The sequence below is a fragment of the Rhizophagus irregularis genome, chromosome 10, assembly GCF_026210795.1.
Source record: "Rhizophagus irregularis chromosome 10, complete sequence".
Classification (NCBI taxonomy): domain Eukaryota; kingdom Fungi; phylum Glomeromycota; class Glomeromycetes; order Glomerales; family Glomeraceae; genus Rhizophagus; species Rhizophagus irregularis.
In genome coordinates, this window is record NC_089438.1 from 3690809 (window position 1) to 3711416 (window position 20608).

Consider the following 20608-nt stretch of genomic DNA (forward strand, 5'->3'; position numbering starts at 1 on the left):
TCTATATACTAATATATCCCAACATTAACTCTAATCCAATTTCATTTGTCTCAACGTCGATATTCTGGATAGAATAAAATGGTCGTTAGTTTATGCATAGAAGAGTCATCAGAAATAAATTAACAATATTGGCCTTAGTAAAACTCACCGAAAGTATGTTCCCCGCCTAATAAGGTCCTCGAAATTTCTGAACAAAAAAATAAAGATTAGCTTTACAAGCTATGAATCACTCCCTTGCAAATGCACAGTCACAGCCGAAAAAAATATATTTCATTCATACCTTAATTGTGAAGTGTCTCGTCCGGACTTTAATAATTTTTTCGTCAACACTTCTTAAACTGCGATAGGTTCATGCTCGGAGAAAATAGCATGACGGGTCGGAATAAGAAAAAAAAGTTGTATACGTAAAATCTATCAAAGAAAACGCCTTATGACATAATTTAAAATTAATTTTATTGGCTACTAATTGTTGTTGTACAACCGAAGAATTAATAAATACCTCGTGAATGCAATCTGAGTAACGATAAAATTGTATGAATCACTTTTTTTCGCTTGCCGATCATTTAATTTTATAACTTTTTTTCTTACTATGCTTATATCATTTACATCATTATATCATATCTTGTGTCACCAATTAATAGCTTATAAAGATCATTTTATAATTAATCACGATGTATTCAGAAAAGTATATATACCCTCAAACTTTTCTCTATTTTCTCTAAAAATATTATCATTATTTCTAAAAAAAATATTTTCTCTAACAAATCATTCTATCGCTTTAAAGGATTATACCCAAAATGTTAATGGAACCAAACTGTATACTCTTAGGAAAGACTTCTATTAATGATTCTTTTACGGTTCGCATTTGTGATAAAAACAATATTAATGGAATTGAAGTATTATTTGATCAACTCAAAATTTCAGGCCTAAAGTATCTCATCTATGATGAGATAAAAAAATATATTAATAATGATGACTATAATGACCTAAACCTTTGGAAGGCTGACATCGCTTTCGGTGATAAGCTTAAAGATCTTACTGAAGAACAAATTTGTAAAGATAGCGAACAGTTGGTGCCTATCACCCATTTTAAGAAATATTTTCCAGATCAAGATGCGGTTGACAAAAGTCTCATCTTCGTACAAGTGCCCGCCACTAGTAAGTGTCTCCCAACGTTTTACCTTTCGAACAAGAAATTTGCAGTCAAAACAATGATATATATTTCGTCATTTATTAATAATATCGAATATGCTTTCTAACTGTTATTACAACCATTAGAGCTCGAGAGGAAAAGGAAGAATACGGAAGTAGAAAGTAAGAAATGTTCTTGTTTCTATACGTAGCTATATATTCCATTCTATTATTCTTACAAATGTTTCTCTACAGCAACAAGTGAAAAGAAAAGAAGATGGGCGGTTAATAGTGCACTTATGCGAGATGATCGTCATTTATTCTACTATTCTGAACCAGAGGGAAATGATGAACTTTCTTCGATGATTTGGAAAGGTGAATATGTGGCGTTGTATGGTGCACGGGTTTCTGGAAAGTCTACACGAGTGCAACGAATTAGAGAATTGTTGAAAGATGAAGGTCTTAATTGCATTTAGTAAGTTCTGATTCTCTTTTAAGCTAACTGGTCACATTTCATGCAGTTTAACTGTTACTTTTATTTCTTTTTTCTTTGGGATAGTGTAACTTTTGAGCATGTTACGATGGAAACTTCAGAATTGTTCTGGACGACATTAGGCTCTGCTCTCGTGCGAGATGTTAAACCCAACATTGATACCGATGATTTCAAATTTTCTAGTGTTTTGAATATAAATTCTGCTCGAGATTTTATTGGAGCATTTGGTAAAGACAATTGTCGTAATCTTAACGTTGTTCTCTTCATTGATGAATTTGATAAACTGTATGAAGCGGATCAAGCTGTCATAACCTCGTGCCTGGAAACTTTTCATGGCATTAAAAACTCAAAATATAACTATGCTATACAGTCTATTGTCGCCATTGGCACCTTCAGTATTCTACATCTAAAATCAGAAAGAACGTCTACATCGCCCTTTAATGTAAATGAGCCGTACCAGAACCCAAATTTCACGTTTGATCAAGTAAAGACCTTATATAAAGCATTTGGAGATGAATACAACTTCACTATTGACCCGGAGATCATCAAGGACATTTACACTCGGACAAGCGGGTATGTGAAGATTCACGTGAAATCAAAATCAAAAATTCATTTTTCTTATAATTCCGTTATTTAACAGGCATGCTGGTCTTGTTTGCCTTTGCGGACGTTCTATCTTTGATAACTTAATTAAGAAAATTGGCAAAGATAACAAGCTTAGCTTCGTAAATTGGACAAAATTTGTTACCAATTCTATTGAAGATGCGATACTTGATTATGCTACCTTCAGAAATATGATCAATTTTCTTAAAACCAATAATAAAGCCAAATCTGCTGTGGACCTACTTCGATCTGTGTTCCTAGGATTTTTCGATTTTGTGCAGATCAATGACGAAGGAGAGTTAGAGCTAGCAGAATTCTTGGTAGCTGAGGGGGTGCTAATGAGGGACGAAAAGGTTAAGAAAAACTTTAAAATGTCATCTGTTCTTGTAAACGAATTGATTCAGAAGCGGGTTATTCCTGTATTGTACAAATCTAGCCCAGCTCTTCCAGTTCCCCAAACTGATGAAGGCTCTCTGAAAGTCCTTGATGCTTTAATAGAGGCCATCCGTTGTTTTGATAAAACTATCATTCGTAACGCTTTCAACCGATCATTTAAAACTGCACTTGTGAAAGTGGATGATGGTTGTCGTAATGTGAAGGTTCTCCGAGAGAGTGTTTACGATACAGAACTAAATAGAATCCTGGTGAACTGGATCGTCAAAGAATGTAACTTCGAGGTCACTGGACAGTGGCATCTAATAGATCACACTGATAATGACGAAAAAGACAAACACTATTATAGTGATATAATCATTATATCTCTACACCAAACAGTTGTTCTTGAGCTTTTAGCAACTGCGACAGAAAATGAACTTAACGAACACTTTGAAAGAGTGCTCAATTATGCGAAAATGCTATCAGCAAATGACATATGGATAGTAAATTTTACATGCGAGGATGATGCAACAAAGAAACCCCATTGGCCACCCAATGATGGAAAGTTTGAGAGTGTGAATGTCGTTCATTTCTTTCACGATCGAAAGTTTGAAAATGTACGAATGAGCGCCCGATATATCACTGGTCAAAAACCAATATATCGGGTAGCAGATATGTATCAGATATGTACCCGATATGTGTAGTATTTATGCAGAAAATCGGGTACCCGATATGTGTAAGATATGTGTAAATATATATATCATATACATATCGGGTACTGATATGTATATGATATGTAAATGATATGTAGACGATATATATATTTACACATATCTTACACATATCGGGTACCCGATTTTCTGCATAAATACTACACATATCAGGTACATATCTGATACATATCTGCTACCCGATATATTGGTTTTTGACTAGTGTATGTCCTCTGGTACTTTTAGTTATATTACAGATCAAGTTATTCAATTACTTGATTAGCTTATTGGTAGTAATATTGAGTTGTATTGTAAAATATAGAAAATGTAGAAAACATCCTTTGTGTTATATATATTACAATTAAATTAGCATTATGCTTGGTTTCCTATTTATTGTATTGCGATTCAAAAAAGCGAATATAAAATAAAAATCTTTGCATATTTCAAAAATTTTGAAGCCCAGATCTATTAATAAATGATTTTCAGAAATATATGATACTTTCAAGGTAGGCCATATTTATTTCTTTGTTCTTACATTTCCGGTGCTATTTTTTTTATTGCTAACTACGAGATTCTCACCCTATTTATATTTACAAAATTTTCGCCTATACGAGAAATAAATTACATGCAATTACTTGTTCCCAGGATACGATGTCTAACGTTACTGCGCATTTATTTATTGACTTTCATATAGGACGCGATTTATTTTATCCAAGTGGGACTTTAGGTCTCGCTTTTTTTTTATTCACCATACATCACTACATGTACAGTGGTGAGCAAGTAAAAATAAATACAAAGCTTGGGACTTTACCCGTAGTACATCATAATCCTATGCTAAATAAAGCTACTTACTAAATATTTCACTGACTTTGACTATGTGACTCCGCTCTATGATCAAAGCTTTTCCATGCATTATTACATCATAGGTGCAACTGTGAAGAATCTTCACGATCGAAAATCACATGAGTATTCAGGTCAAAATTTAAACGCATCCATGATATACCTGAACGCTTATCTCATGTCAAGACGCACATGAAGTTATTACATTACTACATCTATCCGCCTATCTATTCCTCCACGAGATTACTCAATGACTTTACCTTTCATCTGTTATTACCCCCATATATTATTATCCGTATTGTACTCATGTTTGCTTTAGATAATGAAGACAATCTGAACGGCGACCATGCAAAGCTTCATCTTTTTCGGACAGTAACTTGATCAAATGTCACGGTCTTCATAACCAATAAAAAGAATCACGTGTCCGTTCCAATTTGGAACGCAGATCACTTTTGCCAAGAAAAATATTTTATTAATACATGCGAAAAATAAATACAAATGTTCGGGACCTAGCCCGTGATACATAAGTTTCTATTTTAAAACCTATTTATCTAACTTTCCGGTAAGGTTGCTCGATGACCTATGTTTTTTTTATTACCCTTTCTTCACTTCAAGAATCATTTGAGTCCGGCTTCTGTGCCTCATCCAACAACCATACAATATGAGAAAGCACTTTTTTTACCTTGGTTTCCATATCAGCATCATCGTACACAACGATCACTGGTTTCGATAACTTAAACGATAGCTTCCCCTCATTATCTAGTATACATTCCACGAAATACCATTTTTCCGCATCTGTTACAATCCCCCATACTTTATCCAAACCATGTTCGTCATCTATTTCCATCTGTACAGTAGCTTGTGCGAAACCTTGCTTAAAGTCATCCTTTTTTACCTTGACCAAACCCACGATCCTATTAGTTGAGCGACATTCTATTGCATAATCGAGGTTACCTTGTCCATTGCGTCCTGTGACAAACTTTTCCAGTATGAGTTTGAAATTTTCTTCATAGAACGATACTCCGCTGGCCAGGTAACAGTAAAAATAGATGGTTTTGGTTGCCTCATATGCAATGTCAAGGGGGGTAGTCTTCTTACGAAGGTTCAGTTCGGCCATTAGATGCTTAACCACGACTTTGGATTCTTCGCTACTTAGATCAGCAGAACCACATGAAAAAAGTTGGTACACGTCAGTACTAGGATTCGATCATCGCTAAGACTGTAGAGTTTACACACTTTCGGGAAGGTCCACTCGTTGAATGGTTTCGAGGGAGTCTCAATGAACACGGTAAACTTGAGATTTTTATTTGATACGAACAGCTGGAGCACCTCACGAAGTTCTTTATCATTTAGAGGGGTATATTTTCCGCTGTCATTTACTATTTTTAGCACCGCCCCATCATTTACAGGTGCTGGTTGTTTCTCCATTTTACATATATGCTCTTTAAGGCTATCGAGAGTTGCTTCTTCGATATTTACGGTCCACGTGAAACTTTTCCTTTGTTTAGGACTAACGACGACGTCGAACGCTGAAATGCAATTACCTGGTTAGTAAAACTTCTCATGAACTGAAGATTTCGCTTACTTCGGGACAGGAAAAAATACATACCATGTGTGGACTTGTTAAGTAATGCCTTCAAAGAGGCGACCTCGTCAAGTAATTCCTGTTCACGGCTCGAAGCGGTGGTTGCCTCTGGCGGGGACACTATGACATGAATATTCCTCTTAGGCGGTTTCTCGGTCCAGTAGTCTCCAATTTCTCTTGTTGCAAGGAGTTCGTCCCCGTCATTGAGTGTGAGATTGCTTAAGAGATCGTCTTGATCATCAGGGATCATCACCTTCCATAGCTTGAGCCTGTCTGCAGAAAAATTGTCGAACTCTGGTGACTTTTTTACCTTAATAGCGTCCTTGAGGTGGCCAACAAGCTGGTCCTTATCTATATCGACAGGAAAAGCGTTGGCTAGAGTATTTCCTTTAACGAGGCATAGTAAAGTGATAGACATGTTTTCGGCTTATATAGTATTTTTTACGAAATGTTATTGGCTCAAAGTGCGGTATGTGAGGACAAGAGTAAAACGGATTTTATTTGTGAAAAAAATACTGAGTGAGTACTATATGTGAGAAATTATTCTGTTTCACAAGCCTGCCGTATGATCGGCCATATTGCATCATAGGTGCAACGATCGCCTAATCACTGCGCCTCCCTAACCGTAAAGACTCTTCTCACTTATCACCTGACGTTTTTTATATAGGCTAGATTGGAAATGTTAGATTTATGCTTTAGCGTCTTCGACTAGTGTGACCCGTTTCTCATATACGTTCTAAAAACGTTCGATAAAATAATACTTTATTTATGAAATAAAATAGTTGGTTGCCAGAGGCAACTCTAAAATACATAAAAATTGCTACATAATACTAAAATTATGGAGAATATACGGTGACATGGAAGTGGCCCGCTCAAGGTTGAAATTGATCATTAAAAAAATCAGAAATATAGGCTTGAGAGTTCATTGGTCTTTCGCTAACTGTTCCGGGATAGATCTGACGAATACTTAGAGAAAGATTAGAAAATTGTACCCCCAACAGGCCTAACTGGTTTAACCAGTTACGAATTGCAATTTCAAGTCCGCCAACCATTCGACCTGTGTTGATTGTAATTGCTTGAGCTACTTGGTTGCTTGGAAGATCGAAGAGGTTCCCTATGGGAATGATAAGACAATTGAGAGTGATATCAATACCATCCCTATCATTGTTATCGGTCATTGTGTAGCGAATTTCCTAAATTTAAGAGCCCATAGTGAGTATTTTTTATGTCGCACTTCGCTCCCATACATAACTTCTATCACATACGCACCTTAAAATTTTTTGCGGAAAGTTGGCTGAACTTCCACATACTCCTACATGCTTTATATCTTGCTGGGAAAAAAGAGCGTCAAGCCAAAGTTAAGGAGATAAGAATAGTGATTAGCATTGTCGTATGATGCCAAGAGTTCTATGAAGGCACATGCAAATGGAATCTTCATACCTTTTCACATGGAGATCTACCGGAAAGACATATAGTTGGCTTTAGGCCTGGCGATCTCAAAATTCTAAAGTCCTCAGCCTTTCATAGCATATGTTTTTGCCGTTGTAACTGAAGATATGGAATAGATTACACAGAAATTAATGTTAGAAAGTGATAATTAGTTAACTGAAAATATAATACGGATAAATAATTAGCCGAAGGATAAATAATTAACCGATAAAATAATATTTATAGTTTAGTTTAGTTTAGTCACGAGATAGTCATATGATAATACATCTTTATTTTCTTATTATTCTTAAATTTTTATTAGTAGAAAAGTTAGAAATAGTAGAAATAATTTTCTTAAAAATGTATAAATATAGGTGGGATTCGATAGGAATTCCGCAGTCAATTTTTGGCTCAAATAAAATAATATTAAAATATTAATTATTAAAAGTTATTCAAATATGAATATGCTCATTGTACGCTTGAGAATTAATTAATATTATATTATAAGTCCAGAGAAGCAAAGTAAGGGAAATTATCCCAGTTTGATTATTATATGAATTGTAATAAGAAGTTAAGTGAACTCTCGCAGTTTGAAATAAAGTGGTAATATTTGAAAGAATAAATATTACATAAAGAATAATATTTTGGGAATATTATGAATGTAAAAGAAAGAGAGCGAGAAGTTAAGAGAAAATGAAATCTAAACCAAGCATAATATTGAACTGAGTATAAGTTTAGTCTGCTGATATATGGCAGGTATCGGTGACAATTTGGTGCAATGCTTCCAAGAAAGGAAATGATTGACTGTGTGTCATTATTCTGACTATCTTCATATAGTCGGGTACCTGTGTGGTATTTCTGAGAATCTGGACTCGAGTATATAAAAGAAAAAAAAAAGTTATTAAAAGTACAATGAGAAAATAAATGAAATATGGATCGAGTAGGGTTTATAGGAGAGATGTCTGTGTACTATAAACCAAGAAAACAAGTTATTAATTGAAATATGGTATAGGAAAGATCCATAAGAAATAAAAGAGAACAGGGTTGAGTAAGGTTTATTAAAAGATGTGATAGTGGTTCAATCGCCAGCGAATATGTTAATAAAACATTGTCTTTAGACAAGAACCTTATACATGAAACTAATGTATAAGAAGTAGTTGATTATTTTAAAGATGCGTGGTTATTTGAGTTACTAAAAGAAATGAAAATGATAAACAGATTTAGTATTGTATGAAAGACCCTGAGAAAAATAAGAAATATGAAACTTATTATAAGAGAGAATTCCTGTGTACTATAATAAGTTATAGAAGACTGTAAAGATTCCGCAGTTGGAATAAAGGAATCAGAAATAAAATAAAGAGAAGCTGTTATTCTTCAGCTTGAATAAAAAGAACAAATGAGATAGAAGAAGCTGTTATTCTTCAGCTTGAATAAAAAGAACAAATATGAAAAGATTAGCTGTTATTTCTTCAGCGTGAATAAAAAGAATAAATGAAACAAAGGAGTTGTTAGTGACAAACCCGTAAACTACCGTACTTCAATAATGAAGGTAAAGGCAAGCCCGGTATAGGTTACTGAAAGAAAAGAAAATTTAATGATGTTAACAATTACAAGAAATGTAAAATTATTTATTATAATAAAGAAAATGATGTTAATAAGAGAATTGTAATTGATATTACCAGAGAAAGTATAAGTCATGTGATAAGGCGCAGTAAAATACATATATAGACCTCCCCGGTTTGAGGAGATTGTGGACTTAGATTATTTTCAGAAAAATAAAGTTATATGAGAATATAGACCTCCCCAGAGCTGAGGAGATTACATAAGAATATTATGTAAGAAGTCACGTGAGTGATACAAATCACATGAGTAGTACAAATCATATGAATTATAAAAGTAGATTACACAAAGCGCAGTAAAGTGATGAAAACAATAAGATAATACATACCTTGATGCAGTGGAATAAAAATAAAATGCGAAAAATTGAAATTTAAAAGGAAAAGGGAGTGTATTTATAATTTTTGGAGTGATACAGATCACGTGTTGAGAAAATAAAGAAAGAAGATAAAAGAAATAAGAGAAAGTACAAGTCATATGATTGATTATGTAAGCATAGAAATAATATATATAGGACGTCCTCAGAGCTGAGGAGATTGAAATTAAAAAAAAAATAATAAAATAAATTCTGATATATAATTAACAAAAATAAAATACAAGTAAAAGCCATAAAATATGCCATTGAAATTTGAAATACCGAAAGAAAAATTAGAGAGAATTAAAAATAAGTTGAGTACAGAAGATAATATTGAAATAGATATTTATAATGAAGAGGATGTAATAATTGAAAAATGGCATGTTACATATAAAATAGTAATAAAAGAAGTTAATAAGAAAGAATACAAATTGATGTTTCAGAATATTCTCTACGATTAGAGATATTTAGATATTCTAATCTATGGTATGACTTCGCGATTCCCCATAGACCACTGCCATCTACTTCTTAAGTACGAAAGCTCCTAAAGCCACCTGGCTGATCAATACATAGATTGAGGTACTTCAGATTCGAGTATAAACCCGCTATCAGTTCTAATGCTCTATTACTAAATGCTATACTATTTATGAAACTCAAGTGGGTTATATTTGGATATGAATGTACAATGCTTATGATTTTTTTATCTGAAAGTGAATGGTAGTATGATACTTCGAGATGAGTTACATTTGAGCAATAAATTGGCGTTTGCTTTCTACGTACTAACTTTATGAATTTTTTCAATCAAGAGAGATCCTTTGCATGTTCTATCCTTATGAATTTATTTAATCGAGGGTAGAGCTCTGAACAGGTCAGCCAAATTCAGGTAACCTGACCTGACCTGACCTGAAATTCAAAAAATTCAGGTCAGGTATGAAGATTGACCTGACCTGATTGACCTGTTGACCTGAAACTATTGATTCTACTATATAATAAAAGTGAGTTGCAGTATTGCGATTCACTTTTTTATATAAAATCAATATAAAAAAGTGAATCGCAATACCGCAACTCACTTTTTTTATATTAAAATCATATAAAAAAGTGAATTGCAGTATTGGGATTCACTTTTTTATATGATTTTAATATAAAAATGTTGAATCGCAATATTTCAAGAAAAAACGTTGCGAAAACGTTTTTTCATAATATTATATTAAAAAAATGTTTCGTAACATTTTTTTTTTGTTATTTCAATAATAACATTGCGAAAACATTTTTTTCATAATGTTATATTAAAAAAAACGTTTTGCAATATTTTTTTTCAAATATTTTAATAAAAAATGTTGCAAAAACGTTTTTTTTCATAATATTATATTAAAAAAAAAAGGTTTGTACTGTTTTTTTTCAATACTTTAATAAAAATAGTCCTGACACAGGTCGAACAGATGTCATTGTCGCAAAATTTGCCTGGAATTTTTCTGGCAAATTGAGAATTATCCCGGTAAATTAGGGTAAATTGTGTTACAATTTTGGGATAATGGAGGTCTTACAATTTGGCAAATTTTGTCAAAATGGCGGAATTCCTACAGAATTCCTAATTCAAATGTTGAGAAATTTTTCAGTAAATTATCATTAATTGTGGGAAATTTTAGGTAAATTTTTAGTAATTTTATGTAAATTGTAGTGAATTTAGTCAAATTTTTAGTAATTTTATGTTAACGTAATGTGAATTTAGTCAAATTTTTAGTAATTTTATGTAAACGTAATGCAAATTGTGGTGAATTTAGTCAAATTTTTAGTAATTTTATGTAAACGTATTGTAAATTGTGTAAATTTTAGGTAAATTTTTAGTAATTTTATGTAAACGTAATGCAAATTGTAGTGAATTTAGTCAAATTTTTAGTAATTTTATGCAAACGTAATGCAAATTGTGGTAAATTGTAGTGTATTTTTAGTAATGTTATATAAATTGTTGAAAATTTAGGTGAATTTTTCAGCAATGTTGTGCAAACGTAATACAAATTGTGGAAAATTGTGGTGAATTTTGCATTTTTTCGGTAAATGTTAGCTAAACTTTTGATAATTTAGTGAAATTTAGGATAATTTTGGACAATTGAGTGAAAATGTTTTACTGATTTTGGACAATTGAGTGTAAACGGTATAAATGCAACATTTTCAGAGACAATTTAGTGAAATTTTGGACAATTGAGTGAAATTTAGTAATAATTTTAAACAATTTAGTGTAAACTCCATGACAATTTAAAACACTGTTTTAATAATTTCACATAATTTATTATAATTTTATTTATTAATAAATGTACAATTATTATTATTTAACGATAATCTATGGATAATCTGCACCTCTAATTCATTCATGTATCAAATGTCCAGTGCCAAAGTAGAAGCTGGTGTAAACCTAAAAAAAAAGAAAAAAATGAAGCGTTAATAAACGTTTCGTTGAAAAAAATCAAAATAAAGAAACATTTCGAAGTATATACCTTCGAAATGTTAAATTCCATACGTTCAAAGACCGTTGAACCTAAAAAATAAAAAAACAAAATATTAATATACGTTTCGTTAAAAAAAATCAAATAAAAAAAATATTTCAAAGTATACTTTCGAAATATTGAATTCCGGTTTGTCCAATGAGCCGCCAAACCTAAAAAATATAAAAAAAATGAAACATTAATATACGTTTCGTTGAAAAAAATCAAAATAAAAAACAAACATTTCGAAGTATACCTTCGAAATATTCCTTTCGTTTTCACTGTTCCCTTTCGTTTCCCCCATTCGTTTTCACCTTCCCCGTTCATTTTCACCTTCCCCTTTCGTTTTTCCTTTTCCCTTTTCGTTTTTTCCTTTTATTTTTGTTTCCTCTTCCCCTTGTGTTTACTTTTTCCTTTTCGTTTTACCCTTTTCCCCTTTCGTTTCATCCATTCCTTTACGTTTTACCCTTTCCTTTTCGTTTTATCCTTTCCCTTAAAGTAAAATGAAAAAGAAACAAAAATTTAATAAATTAGATAAACAAAAAAAACGAAAAATTCCCCTAATTCCCTTTCCCTTATTACCTTTCACCAAAGTCCGGGTCGTAATTTCATCCGGCATTCCTACAAGAAGGAAGAAAAGAAACGTCAGTTAACGTTTCTTAAAAAAAATAATTAACTATTAAGTTTCGCAACACAATGTTGCGAAACTCACCGGTTTGTTTCGAACTCCATCATCAAATGTCTGGCGTTTCTACAAAAAGTAAAAGAAACGTATGTTAGTATCGTTTCTTTAAAAAAAAAATAATAATTAAAAAAATAAGATTCGCAATATTGCGAAACTCACCGGTTCGTTTCGATTTCCATTATCCAAACGTCCGGAACCTACAAAAGAAAAAAGAAACGTTAGTTAACGTTTCTTACAATAAAAAAAAATAAAAAATTAAGTTTCGCAATGTAATATTGCGAAACTTACCGGTCGTTTCCATCATCCTAACGTCTGGAACCTACAAAAAGTAAAATAAAGAAACATTAGTTAACGTTTCTTATAATAAAAAAAAATAAAAAATTAAGTTTCGCAATGTAACATTGCGAAACTTACCGGCCATTTCCATCATCCTAACGTCCGGAACCTACAAAAAGTAAAATAAAGAAACGTTAGTTAACGTTTCTTATAATAAAAAAAAAATAAAAAATTAAGTTTCGCAATGTAACATTGCGAAACTTACCGGTTGTTTCCATCATCCTAACGTCCGGAACCTACAAAAAGTAAAATAAAGAAACGTTAGTTAACGTTTCTTATAATAAAAAAAATAAAAAATTAAGTTTCGCAATGTAACATTGCGAAACTTACAAGTCGTTTCCATCATCCTAACGTCCAGAACCTACAAAAAGTAAAATAAAGAAACGTTAGTTAACGTTTCATTTAATAAAAAAAAATAAAAATAAAGTTTCACAACACAATGTTGCGAAACTCACCGGTTCGTTTCGAATTCATCATCCAAACGTCCGGCGTTCCTACAAAAAGACAAAAGAAACGTTAGAAATGTTTCCTAAAAAAAATAAAAAAAAAATTTAATTTTTTAAAAAAGGGTTCGAAGAGTTTCGCAACTTACCCTTTAGTTTCCTCATTTCCCAAACTCAAACACCGTAAATCCTACAAAAAAAAAGGAAACATCAGTAATGTTTCCTAAAAAAAAGAATTTAGAAAAAGTTTTGAGGCGAACGCCTCGAAACTTACCATTTCGTTTTTCCAAGTTGAATACGCCAGAAAGACCTATAAAAAAAAATAAAGGATCGTTAAAAACGTTCCTTATAAAAAAAAAAAATTTTTTTTTTTTTTTTTTAGTTTTCGAAACGAAAAGCTACCTTTCAGTTCTTTGTTTCCCGAAATTAAAACACCGGAAGCCTACACAAAAAAAAGGAAGCGTTAGAAACGTTTCCTAAAAGGAATTAAAAAAAAAAATAAGTTTCGAAGCGAAATGCTTCGAAACTTACCCATTTCCTGGCTTTCCAAAGACGAATACCGAAAGACCTAAAAAAAGAAAGTATAAGAAGCGTTAGAAACGCTTCTAAAAAATAAAAAAAAAATTATTAAAAGTTTCGAAGCGAAACACTTCGAAACTTACCCATTTCCTGGCTTTCCGAAGACGAATACCGAAAGACCTAAAAAAAGAAAGTATAGGAAGCGTTAGAAATGCTTCTAAAAAATAAAAAAAAATTATTAAAAGTTTCGAAGCGAAACGCTTCGAAACTTACCATTTCATTGGAAGATTCCGACGCTGATTACATAATTAATATGGTTATTGTTAATAATAGTAGGAAGGGAAAGGGGAAGGGGAGAGAAAGAGAGAAGGGAAAAGGGCGAAGGAGAATGGGAGGAAAGGTGAAGGTGAAAGTGAAAGAAAGAGGGAAGGGGAAGGTGAGAGAGAAAGGAAGGTAAAGGGCGAAAGAAAGGAGAAATAAAGGCCGTGAGAAAAAAAAATTAAGCTTTTTGCTAAAAAAAGCTTAATTTTTTTTTTCGTTATACCGCAGTTGAAGCTGCGGTAATTATTAAGTAATATCACGTGACGCACGTGATATATAATTTTATATAAATAGGGGCATTTTCCCCGAAAAAAAATTTTTTTTTTATTATAATTTTTTTGATAGATGTATATATATACTTATATATATACATATATATATATCTATCTAATAACTTTATGAAAAGCCCCTCCTCTGTAAACAGGTAGAGGCCATAAAGTACCTATAGGGGGAGAGCCATTGCTGCTCCCTCCGCCTGTTTATAGTGACAAAAAGAGGGAGTCTTCAGTAGTAAGATTTCGTATATATAAATTAAACAACACATCGTGTTGATACATTGTTAATATTAACAATGTGAATTTAATGTTAAATAATGTGTTAGAATATAAATATTATAAATTTAATAATGTCTGTAATTTTACAAATAAATAAAAAATTATCTAATGTAATTAAGTGTAATGCTGCGTTATCCTGTGTAATTGTAGTATTCTTTTGTATTTTTTAGTGCAATTCCGCGTTTTTTAATGCAATTTCGCATTTTCTAGCATAATGTTACATTTTCCAGTATAACGCGAAATTTTCTAAAAAATATGATAATTGTGGTACTTTTTAGTGAAATGCTACATCGTCTAGTGTAATTGCGGTATTTTTTAGTGTAATGCTACATAATCTAGTATATTGCTACATTTTTTAGTGTAATGTGGAATTTTCTAAAAAATGTGATAATTGTGATGCTTTTTAGTGTAATTTGGTGAAATGCTACATTTTCCAGTGTAATGCCATATTATTGAGCATTTTCAAAAAAAAAATGTAACATTTTAACATTCTGACGAAAATGAAACATTTGACCAAAAAAACATAAAATTTGCTGAAAATATGCAACATTTGACAAAAAATATAGAATTTTCATAAAAAAATGCACCATTTGCCAGAAAATCGGAACATTTGACAAAAAAAAAGCAAAATTTGATTTTAATGACAATGTTATAACAATGTTATGAAATGTTACGAAATGTTACATTTGAGATATAATGTAGCATTTTCCCAAATTTTCATAAAATTTGCTAAATCGGACAATGTTGTAACAATGCTATTCCAAAAAATTGCTCAGCGTAATGCAGCATTTTCCACAATTTCCCACCATTTTCCAGAAAAATGTGGAATTTGCATTTTTTGAATTTTGGACAATGGTGCCCCTTCGACCTGTGTGAAATTTTTCAGGTTTCAGGTCAGGTCAGGTCAAACAGACAACCTGATATAACCTGACCTGACCTGACCTGAAAAAAAATTTCAGGTCAGGTTTATCAATTAACCTGACCTGACCTGACCCATTCGGAACTCTAATCGAGGGTGATCCTTTGCACAGTAATTTTTATAATCATTTGGAAGAGATTGTCCAGGATATAAGTCTTTCCCTCTCAATTCGATACGCTTCCACAGAATAGGGGCACCGCATCTGTACCACAATCGGGATACATATAGAGCAGGATAGAGGGATTTATCTATCAATAAGAAATGTAAAATCTGTTTTAATAGTTCTGGTAAATAAAAGATGCTTGATTGCGCCATACATAGTGCATGTTATATGTTGTATCTTTAAACGAAAAAATAAAATTACGCATATTGATGATCACTAGTACTTCAGATAATCGTTATTCTGCATGGGTCCATACTTTGAATGGGATCGCAAAATTATCGTCTAATAATAGTTTTGAATTGCATATATCCAAAGTTGCACCATTTTCTCGAAACCAAGGCCCTCCTAAAATTAAATTAGGTCCCGGCCAATCTGGTCTAACAACTATGAATTCACTGGATGTGCTTTTATGTTTCTCGCCATCATTAAAGCCGATATGCAGATTAACTTTTCCTATTATGGAATAGGTTGCATCCAGAGTTTTAATGCTATTATTTTCATCATGATATGCAATTCCTAATTCACCAATATGTTTTTTGCTAACACAACTTACATCAGCGCTTGTATAGAGTACTGCTTGGCTGGGGCTGGTTTCTTCGATTACACAATTCACAAATACCATTTTTATTATGGCATATATAGCATTTATCGGTTAGCTATAGTGTGGAGTGATAACTGATCCAGACTAGTTGGATGATATACATTTTTCTTCTGAAACCTTCCTTTGGGTTTGGCGCTCCCGGATCTGATTTGAATTCTTTGATGCTTAATCATTTTTACTATTTCATCAATATTAGAATCAGATGAATAGTCAGACGAAGAGGAGAAAGGATTATTCTTTATTAGGCTTTTTTCTCTAACCAGCGAGAGGACTATTTTTTGTATTAAGTCAACCACAGTTTCCCTATCTACGCATTCGTCCAGATCTTTTACATCCCTTTCTAACCTTTTTACTCTCCTTTCTAAAGTATTATATTGGGAATGATATTCTTCTAACTGTTTCTTTAGCACCCTATTTTTGTCAGAAAGCGTAATATATACCTCCGCATTCTGCTTATCTGTTCCTAATAACTTGGCTATTTTCTCTGTACGCCTGATAACTTCCTGCTCGCTGGATACGTCAGATGAATGATTTTGATCGGTTACCATTTTTACAATACTTTATATATGCTATATCTTGCCTCGGGCGAAAAAATAAAATTTAATAAATGATATCAGACTGATAAATCAGTCCTTCCGATTCTCTAATCCATATACAGTATTTGATTAGTTTTCATCGAAAAACTTGAATGCCTCTGCCTGATCATAAGGTTGCCCTCTTCGCCTGAAATTAACTATAGTATATCTATCAGATGGAGCAGTATGGTTGTCGGGAGAGTGGCAAAGTGCTTGACTAGCAATAGTATTAGCTTTTGACAGATTCCTAATCCCACTCGCTACAACTGCAAACACCGCTCCTAATTTGCGCAAAGAGCTAGGAACTAGTGGCTTATAAGGTTTAGGAATAAATTCTTCTTTTTTCAGAAATGCACTTAAGTATGTAGATTCAGGCTTTCCTGGATCCCTTAACACTCTGGAGACGATTGCTTCCTGAATCTATGTAAGCAATTGCCTTGCCCACTTCTCATTTTTTTTAGCGATCTAAACACCCTAGGAATATCCTGTTGACCTCGGTTTTTTGCGTATCCAGTTACACCTCTATTAGATATGTGTAAGGATGGTGCCGCAAATATGTAATTGCGGAATAATTGCGATTTACGGTATTGCGGAATATTGTGGATTTTTAAATCTAAAATCCACAGATCCGTAAATCCGCAATTGTCCGCAATCCCGCAAATATTCTGCAAATCCGCAAATATCTAAAGTAATGCAATTCAATTGCGGAATATTTGCGGATTTGAGGAATGTCCACAAAAAAAACTTATTTTTTTTTTAATGAAATATAATTTTTTAATTTAACTACTAAAAAATATATTTCCTCTTATTATTAATCATAAAAAAAAAATCATTTTTCATTAACAAAATTTAAATAAAAATGATTTTATTTTTTAGAAAAAGATGGATTGGTAATTGGAAAAACTGCCAGAAACGGCATTTTCTCTTATTACAACTGCAAAAAAAAATGCCGGAACTAATAGTTCCAGCAATTTTAATAAAAAAAAAATAAAAAAAAATGCCGAAAATAATAGTTCTGGCGTTTTTACATAAAAAAATTAAAAGAAAATGCCAGAACCATAGTACTGGCGTTTTTATGTAAAAAAAAATCAAAAGAAAACGCCGGAACCATAGTACCGGCGTTTTTATGTAAAAAAAAAATAAAAGAAAACGCTGGAACCCATAGTTCTGGCGTTTTTATGTAAAAAAAAATAAAAGAAAATGCCAGAACCTATAGTTCTGGCAGTTTTATGTAAAAAAAAATCAAAAGAAAATGCCGGGACCATAGTACTGGCGTTTTTATGTAAAAAAAATAAAAGAAAATACCGGAACCCATAGTTTTAGCGTTTTTATGTAAAAAAAATTAAAAGAAAACGCCAGAACCATAGTACCGGCGTTTTTTATGTAAAAAAAGTTAAAAGAAAACGCCAGAACCATAGTACCAGCGTTTTTATGTAAAAAAAAGTTAAAAGAAAACGCTGGAACCATAGTTCTGGCATTTTTATGTAAAAAAAAGTTAAAAGAAAACGCCAGAACCATAGTTCCAGCGTTTTTATGTAAAAAAAGTTAAAAGAAAACGCCAGAACCATAATTCTGGCATTTTTACGTAAAAAAAAGTTAAAAGAAAACGCCAGAACCATAATTCCGGCATTTTTATGTAAAAAAAAAGTTAAAAGAAAATGCCAGGACTATAGTTCCGACGTTTTTATGTAAAAAAAAGTTAAAAGAAAACGCTGGAACCATAGTTCTGGCATTTTTATGTAAAAAAAAGTTAAAAGAAAATGCCGGAACCATAGTTCCGGCGTTTTTATGTAAAAAAAAGTTAAAAGAAAATGCTGGAACCATAGTTCTGGCGTTTTTATGTAAAAAAAAGTTAAAAGAAAATACCGGAACTATAGTTCTGGCATTTTTTATGTAAAAAAAAATAAAAGAAAACGCTGGTACCATAGTACCAGCGTTTTTATGCAAAAATTCTAAAGAAAACACCGGGACCATAGTACTGGCGTTTTTATGCAAAAAAAATCAAAAGAAAACGCCAGAACTATAGTACCGGCGTTTTTATGTAAAAAAAATAAAAGAAAATGCCGGGACTATAGTACCAGTGTTTTTATGTAAAAAAAATAAAAGAAAACGCCAGAACCCATAGTTCCAGCGTTTTTATAAATATACGAAACTACAGTTATGGGCAGCAATTAGAATTGCGGAATTGCGGGCTACTAACCGCAATTCAACTCCAAAATCCGCAATATTGCGAATTTGAAAATCATTTGTGGACCCATCCTTAGTATCATTATAATAAATCTGTAATATTTATAATTCATATATTTCGAACCTATTTTAATTTTTATTATAGAGACGAATTTGAACAACTACTATTAGTTAATAATTGGAGTTACTTTGTTAAAGACCGTTACTACCCAGAAGTCCTTTCCAAGAGCAAAGATCTAGTGAATAAAGTCAGAAATAGATGAGCGAATTATTAGAAAGCAACGTTATAGTTCCCTCCCAAATGGGGATCAAACATCATATACGTTGAATTAAGAGCATTATTTCTTCGTACAGCATCTTGACAGGACCCCGAAATATATATAGAAAGGTCAGAGGCAGCCAAAAAATTTTTACTAATAGCTGTACGCATTCTTTTAGGGCCAGAATTATGATACTTTTGGCGAATGACCAAAAAAGGCAATACATTTTCACCAGGAATTATCTAAAAAAGGAAGGATTTTCATGTTTTTCTTGGCTGGTTGTACGCAAACTCGGATCTGACCTTTTTATGTATATTTCGGGGTCCTATCTTGACCATTCTGCTAGGAATTTAAGAGGAGTGAATTGTGGCTGAATATAGGTAGCGCGTATCAAAATAGTAGTAGTATTGGCGCTAATTTTCGCAATCTTCCCCTTGAAGTTTTGGCTATATTTCGTCAGTGGTTAACGTGTGTTTCAAATGAATTACCTGAAGAAATGAAAAAAGCTCTTCGAAATGTTGTTGGATTATATGTTTAATTAAAAAAAAGACGATAAGACAGCTCGTAGCTGAAAAAATAAATGTTGCAAGATCATTGGACTTATCTCGCTATTACATAGGCGCTGACGTTCTGTTGATAATGAAGAGAGTAGTAATGATGAAAGAAAATCACGATTGCGAAATAAGGTATATTGTATATTATATGTTTTTATTATTATATATATTTATACACGTGGAATTATCAGTTTTTACATCGTAACAATTTTTTAATATCTATAATTTTTCTGAAAAATCTTTTTTGAACGTAGGAGGGAAAGTAAAAAAAAAAAACCATGGGGATGTCTTCGTGATATACCGCTTCGATATTAGCGATATCAAGATTTTTTTTGATTAATTGTAGGTTTGTATCACGTGAAGTTCAATATTCAAGGAAATTTTGTAATATACCACATGATGCTTTTAGTAATAAAATAAACAAAAGTCTAATTTTTTGCAAATTAATTTTTTTTTTGTTATAATTAAGGATGACGGTTATGATATTGCGAACATTATGAATTATGATGTCTAAATTTTCGCAATTTCGCAACCGCATTTATTCTGCAACGTTACAATTATTCCGCAATACCATAATTAATCACAGTTAATCTGCAATATCGTGATTAATTAAACTGGAGGTAATCACCAAATAAAAGCAAAGACAAAATTACAAACATACATCAATTCAAAATTTTAACAAAAAAAACAACAAATTGGAAAAGAGATATTTTGATGCTATTGACCGTTCGGTTACTAAAGCTTTTGATATGAGTATTGAGTAGCATCCCATTTAGTGTTATTGAAAACCTTAGTTTATTGATATGATTAAAACTTTACAACCAGCGTACAACCTACTACCAACTCAACAAATTTTAAGTGGAACGTTATTACA

At 32.1% G+C, this 20608-nt stretch overlaps 7 protein-coding genes across 8 annotated transcripts; 2 read left to right on the plus strand and 5 right to left on the minus strand.

Moving 5' to 3' along the window:
• Nucleotides 1–797: 797 nt before the first annotated feature.
• On the plus strand, nucleotides 798–3595 carry OCT59_002277 (uncharacterized protein; the record flags this gene model as incomplete). Its single annotated transcript, XM_066144390.1, has 6 exons — nucleotides 798–1158; nucleotides 1279–1314; nucleotides 1387–1606; nucleotides 1691–2197; nucleotides 2265–3105; nucleotides 3536–3595. The coding sequence occupies 6 exons, from the start codon at nucleotides 798–800 to the stop codon at nucleotides 3593–3595; spliced, it is 2025 nt and encodes a 674-aa protein (XP_065995555.1).
• Nucleotides 3596–4762: 1167 nt separating this feature from the next.
• Nucleotides 4763–5269, minus strand: OCT59_002278 (uncharacterized protein; the record flags this gene model as incomplete). Its single annotated transcript, XM_066144391.1, has 1 exon — nucleotides 4763–5269. One exon carries the CDS (start codon nucleotides 5267–5269, stop codon nucleotides 4763–4765), a length of 507 nt encoding a protein of 168 aa, XP_065995556.1.
• A 1340-nt stretch (nucleotides 5270–6609) lies between these two features.
• Nucleotides 6610–6915, minus strand: OCT59_002279 (uncharacterized protein; the record flags this gene model as incomplete). Its single annotated transcript, XM_066144392.1, has 1 exon — nucleotides 6610–6915. The coding sequence occupies one exon, from the start codon at nucleotides 6913–6915 to the stop codon at nucleotides 6610–6612; it is 306 nt and encodes a 101-aa protein (XP_065995557.1).
• Nucleotides 6916–9397: 2482 nt separating this feature from the next.
• Nucleotides 9398–9598, plus strand: OCT59_002280 (uncharacterized protein; the record flags this gene model as incomplete). The annotated part of the gene is made up of 1 exon (XM_066144394.1): nucleotides 9398–9598. One exon carries the CDS (start codon nucleotides 9398–9400, stop codon nucleotides 9596–9598), a length of 201 nt encoding a protein of 66 aa, XP_065995558.1.
• A 2604-nt stretch (nucleotides 9599–12202) lies between these two features.
• Nucleotides 12203–13881, minus strand: OCT59_002281 (uncharacterized protein; the record flags this gene model as incomplete). 2 transcript variants are annotated; one of them, XM_066144396.1, is made up of 14 exons in its annotated part: nucleotides 12203–12238; nucleotides 12330–12368; nucleotides 12462–12499; nucleotides 12591–12614; nucleotides 12739–12747; nucleotides 12844–12860; nucleotides 12991–12999; nucleotides 13094–13132; nucleotides 13231–13271; nucleotides 13356–13391; nucleotides 13517–13523; nucleotides 13613–13649; nucleotides 13744–13780; nucleotides 13874–13876. In XM_066144396.1, 14 exons carry the CDS (start codon nucleotides 13874–13876, stop codon nucleotides 12203–12205), a joined length of 372 nt encoding a protein of 123 aa, XP_065995560.1. The 2 variants fall into 2 exon arrangements, with proteins under 2 accessions (XP_065995560.1, XP_065995559.1); XM_066144395.1 differs by lacking the exon at nucleotides 13613–13649 and having other exon boundaries at nucleotides 13342–13391; nucleotides 13484–13523; nucleotides 13874–13881.
• Nucleotides 13882–15792: 1911 nt separating this feature from the next.
• On the minus strand, nucleotides 15793–16179 carry OCT59_002282 (uncharacterized protein; the record flags this gene model as incomplete). The annotated part of the gene is made up of 1 exon (XM_066144397.1): nucleotides 15793–16179. One exon carries the CDS (start codon nucleotides 16177–16179, stop codon nucleotides 15793–15795), a length of 387 nt encoding a protein of 128 aa, XP_065995561.1.
• Nucleotides 16180–16202: 23 nt separating this feature from the next.
• OCT59_002283 (uncharacterized protein) lies at nucleotides 16203–16706 on the minus strand (the record flags this gene model as incomplete). The annotated part of the gene is made up of 1 exon (XM_066144398.1): nucleotides 16203–16706. The coding sequence occupies one exon, from the start codon at nucleotides 16704–16706 to the stop codon at nucleotides 16203–16205; it is 504 nt and encodes a 167-aa protein (XP_065995562.1).
• Between the last annotated feature and the right edge of the window lie 3902 nt (nucleotides 16707–20608).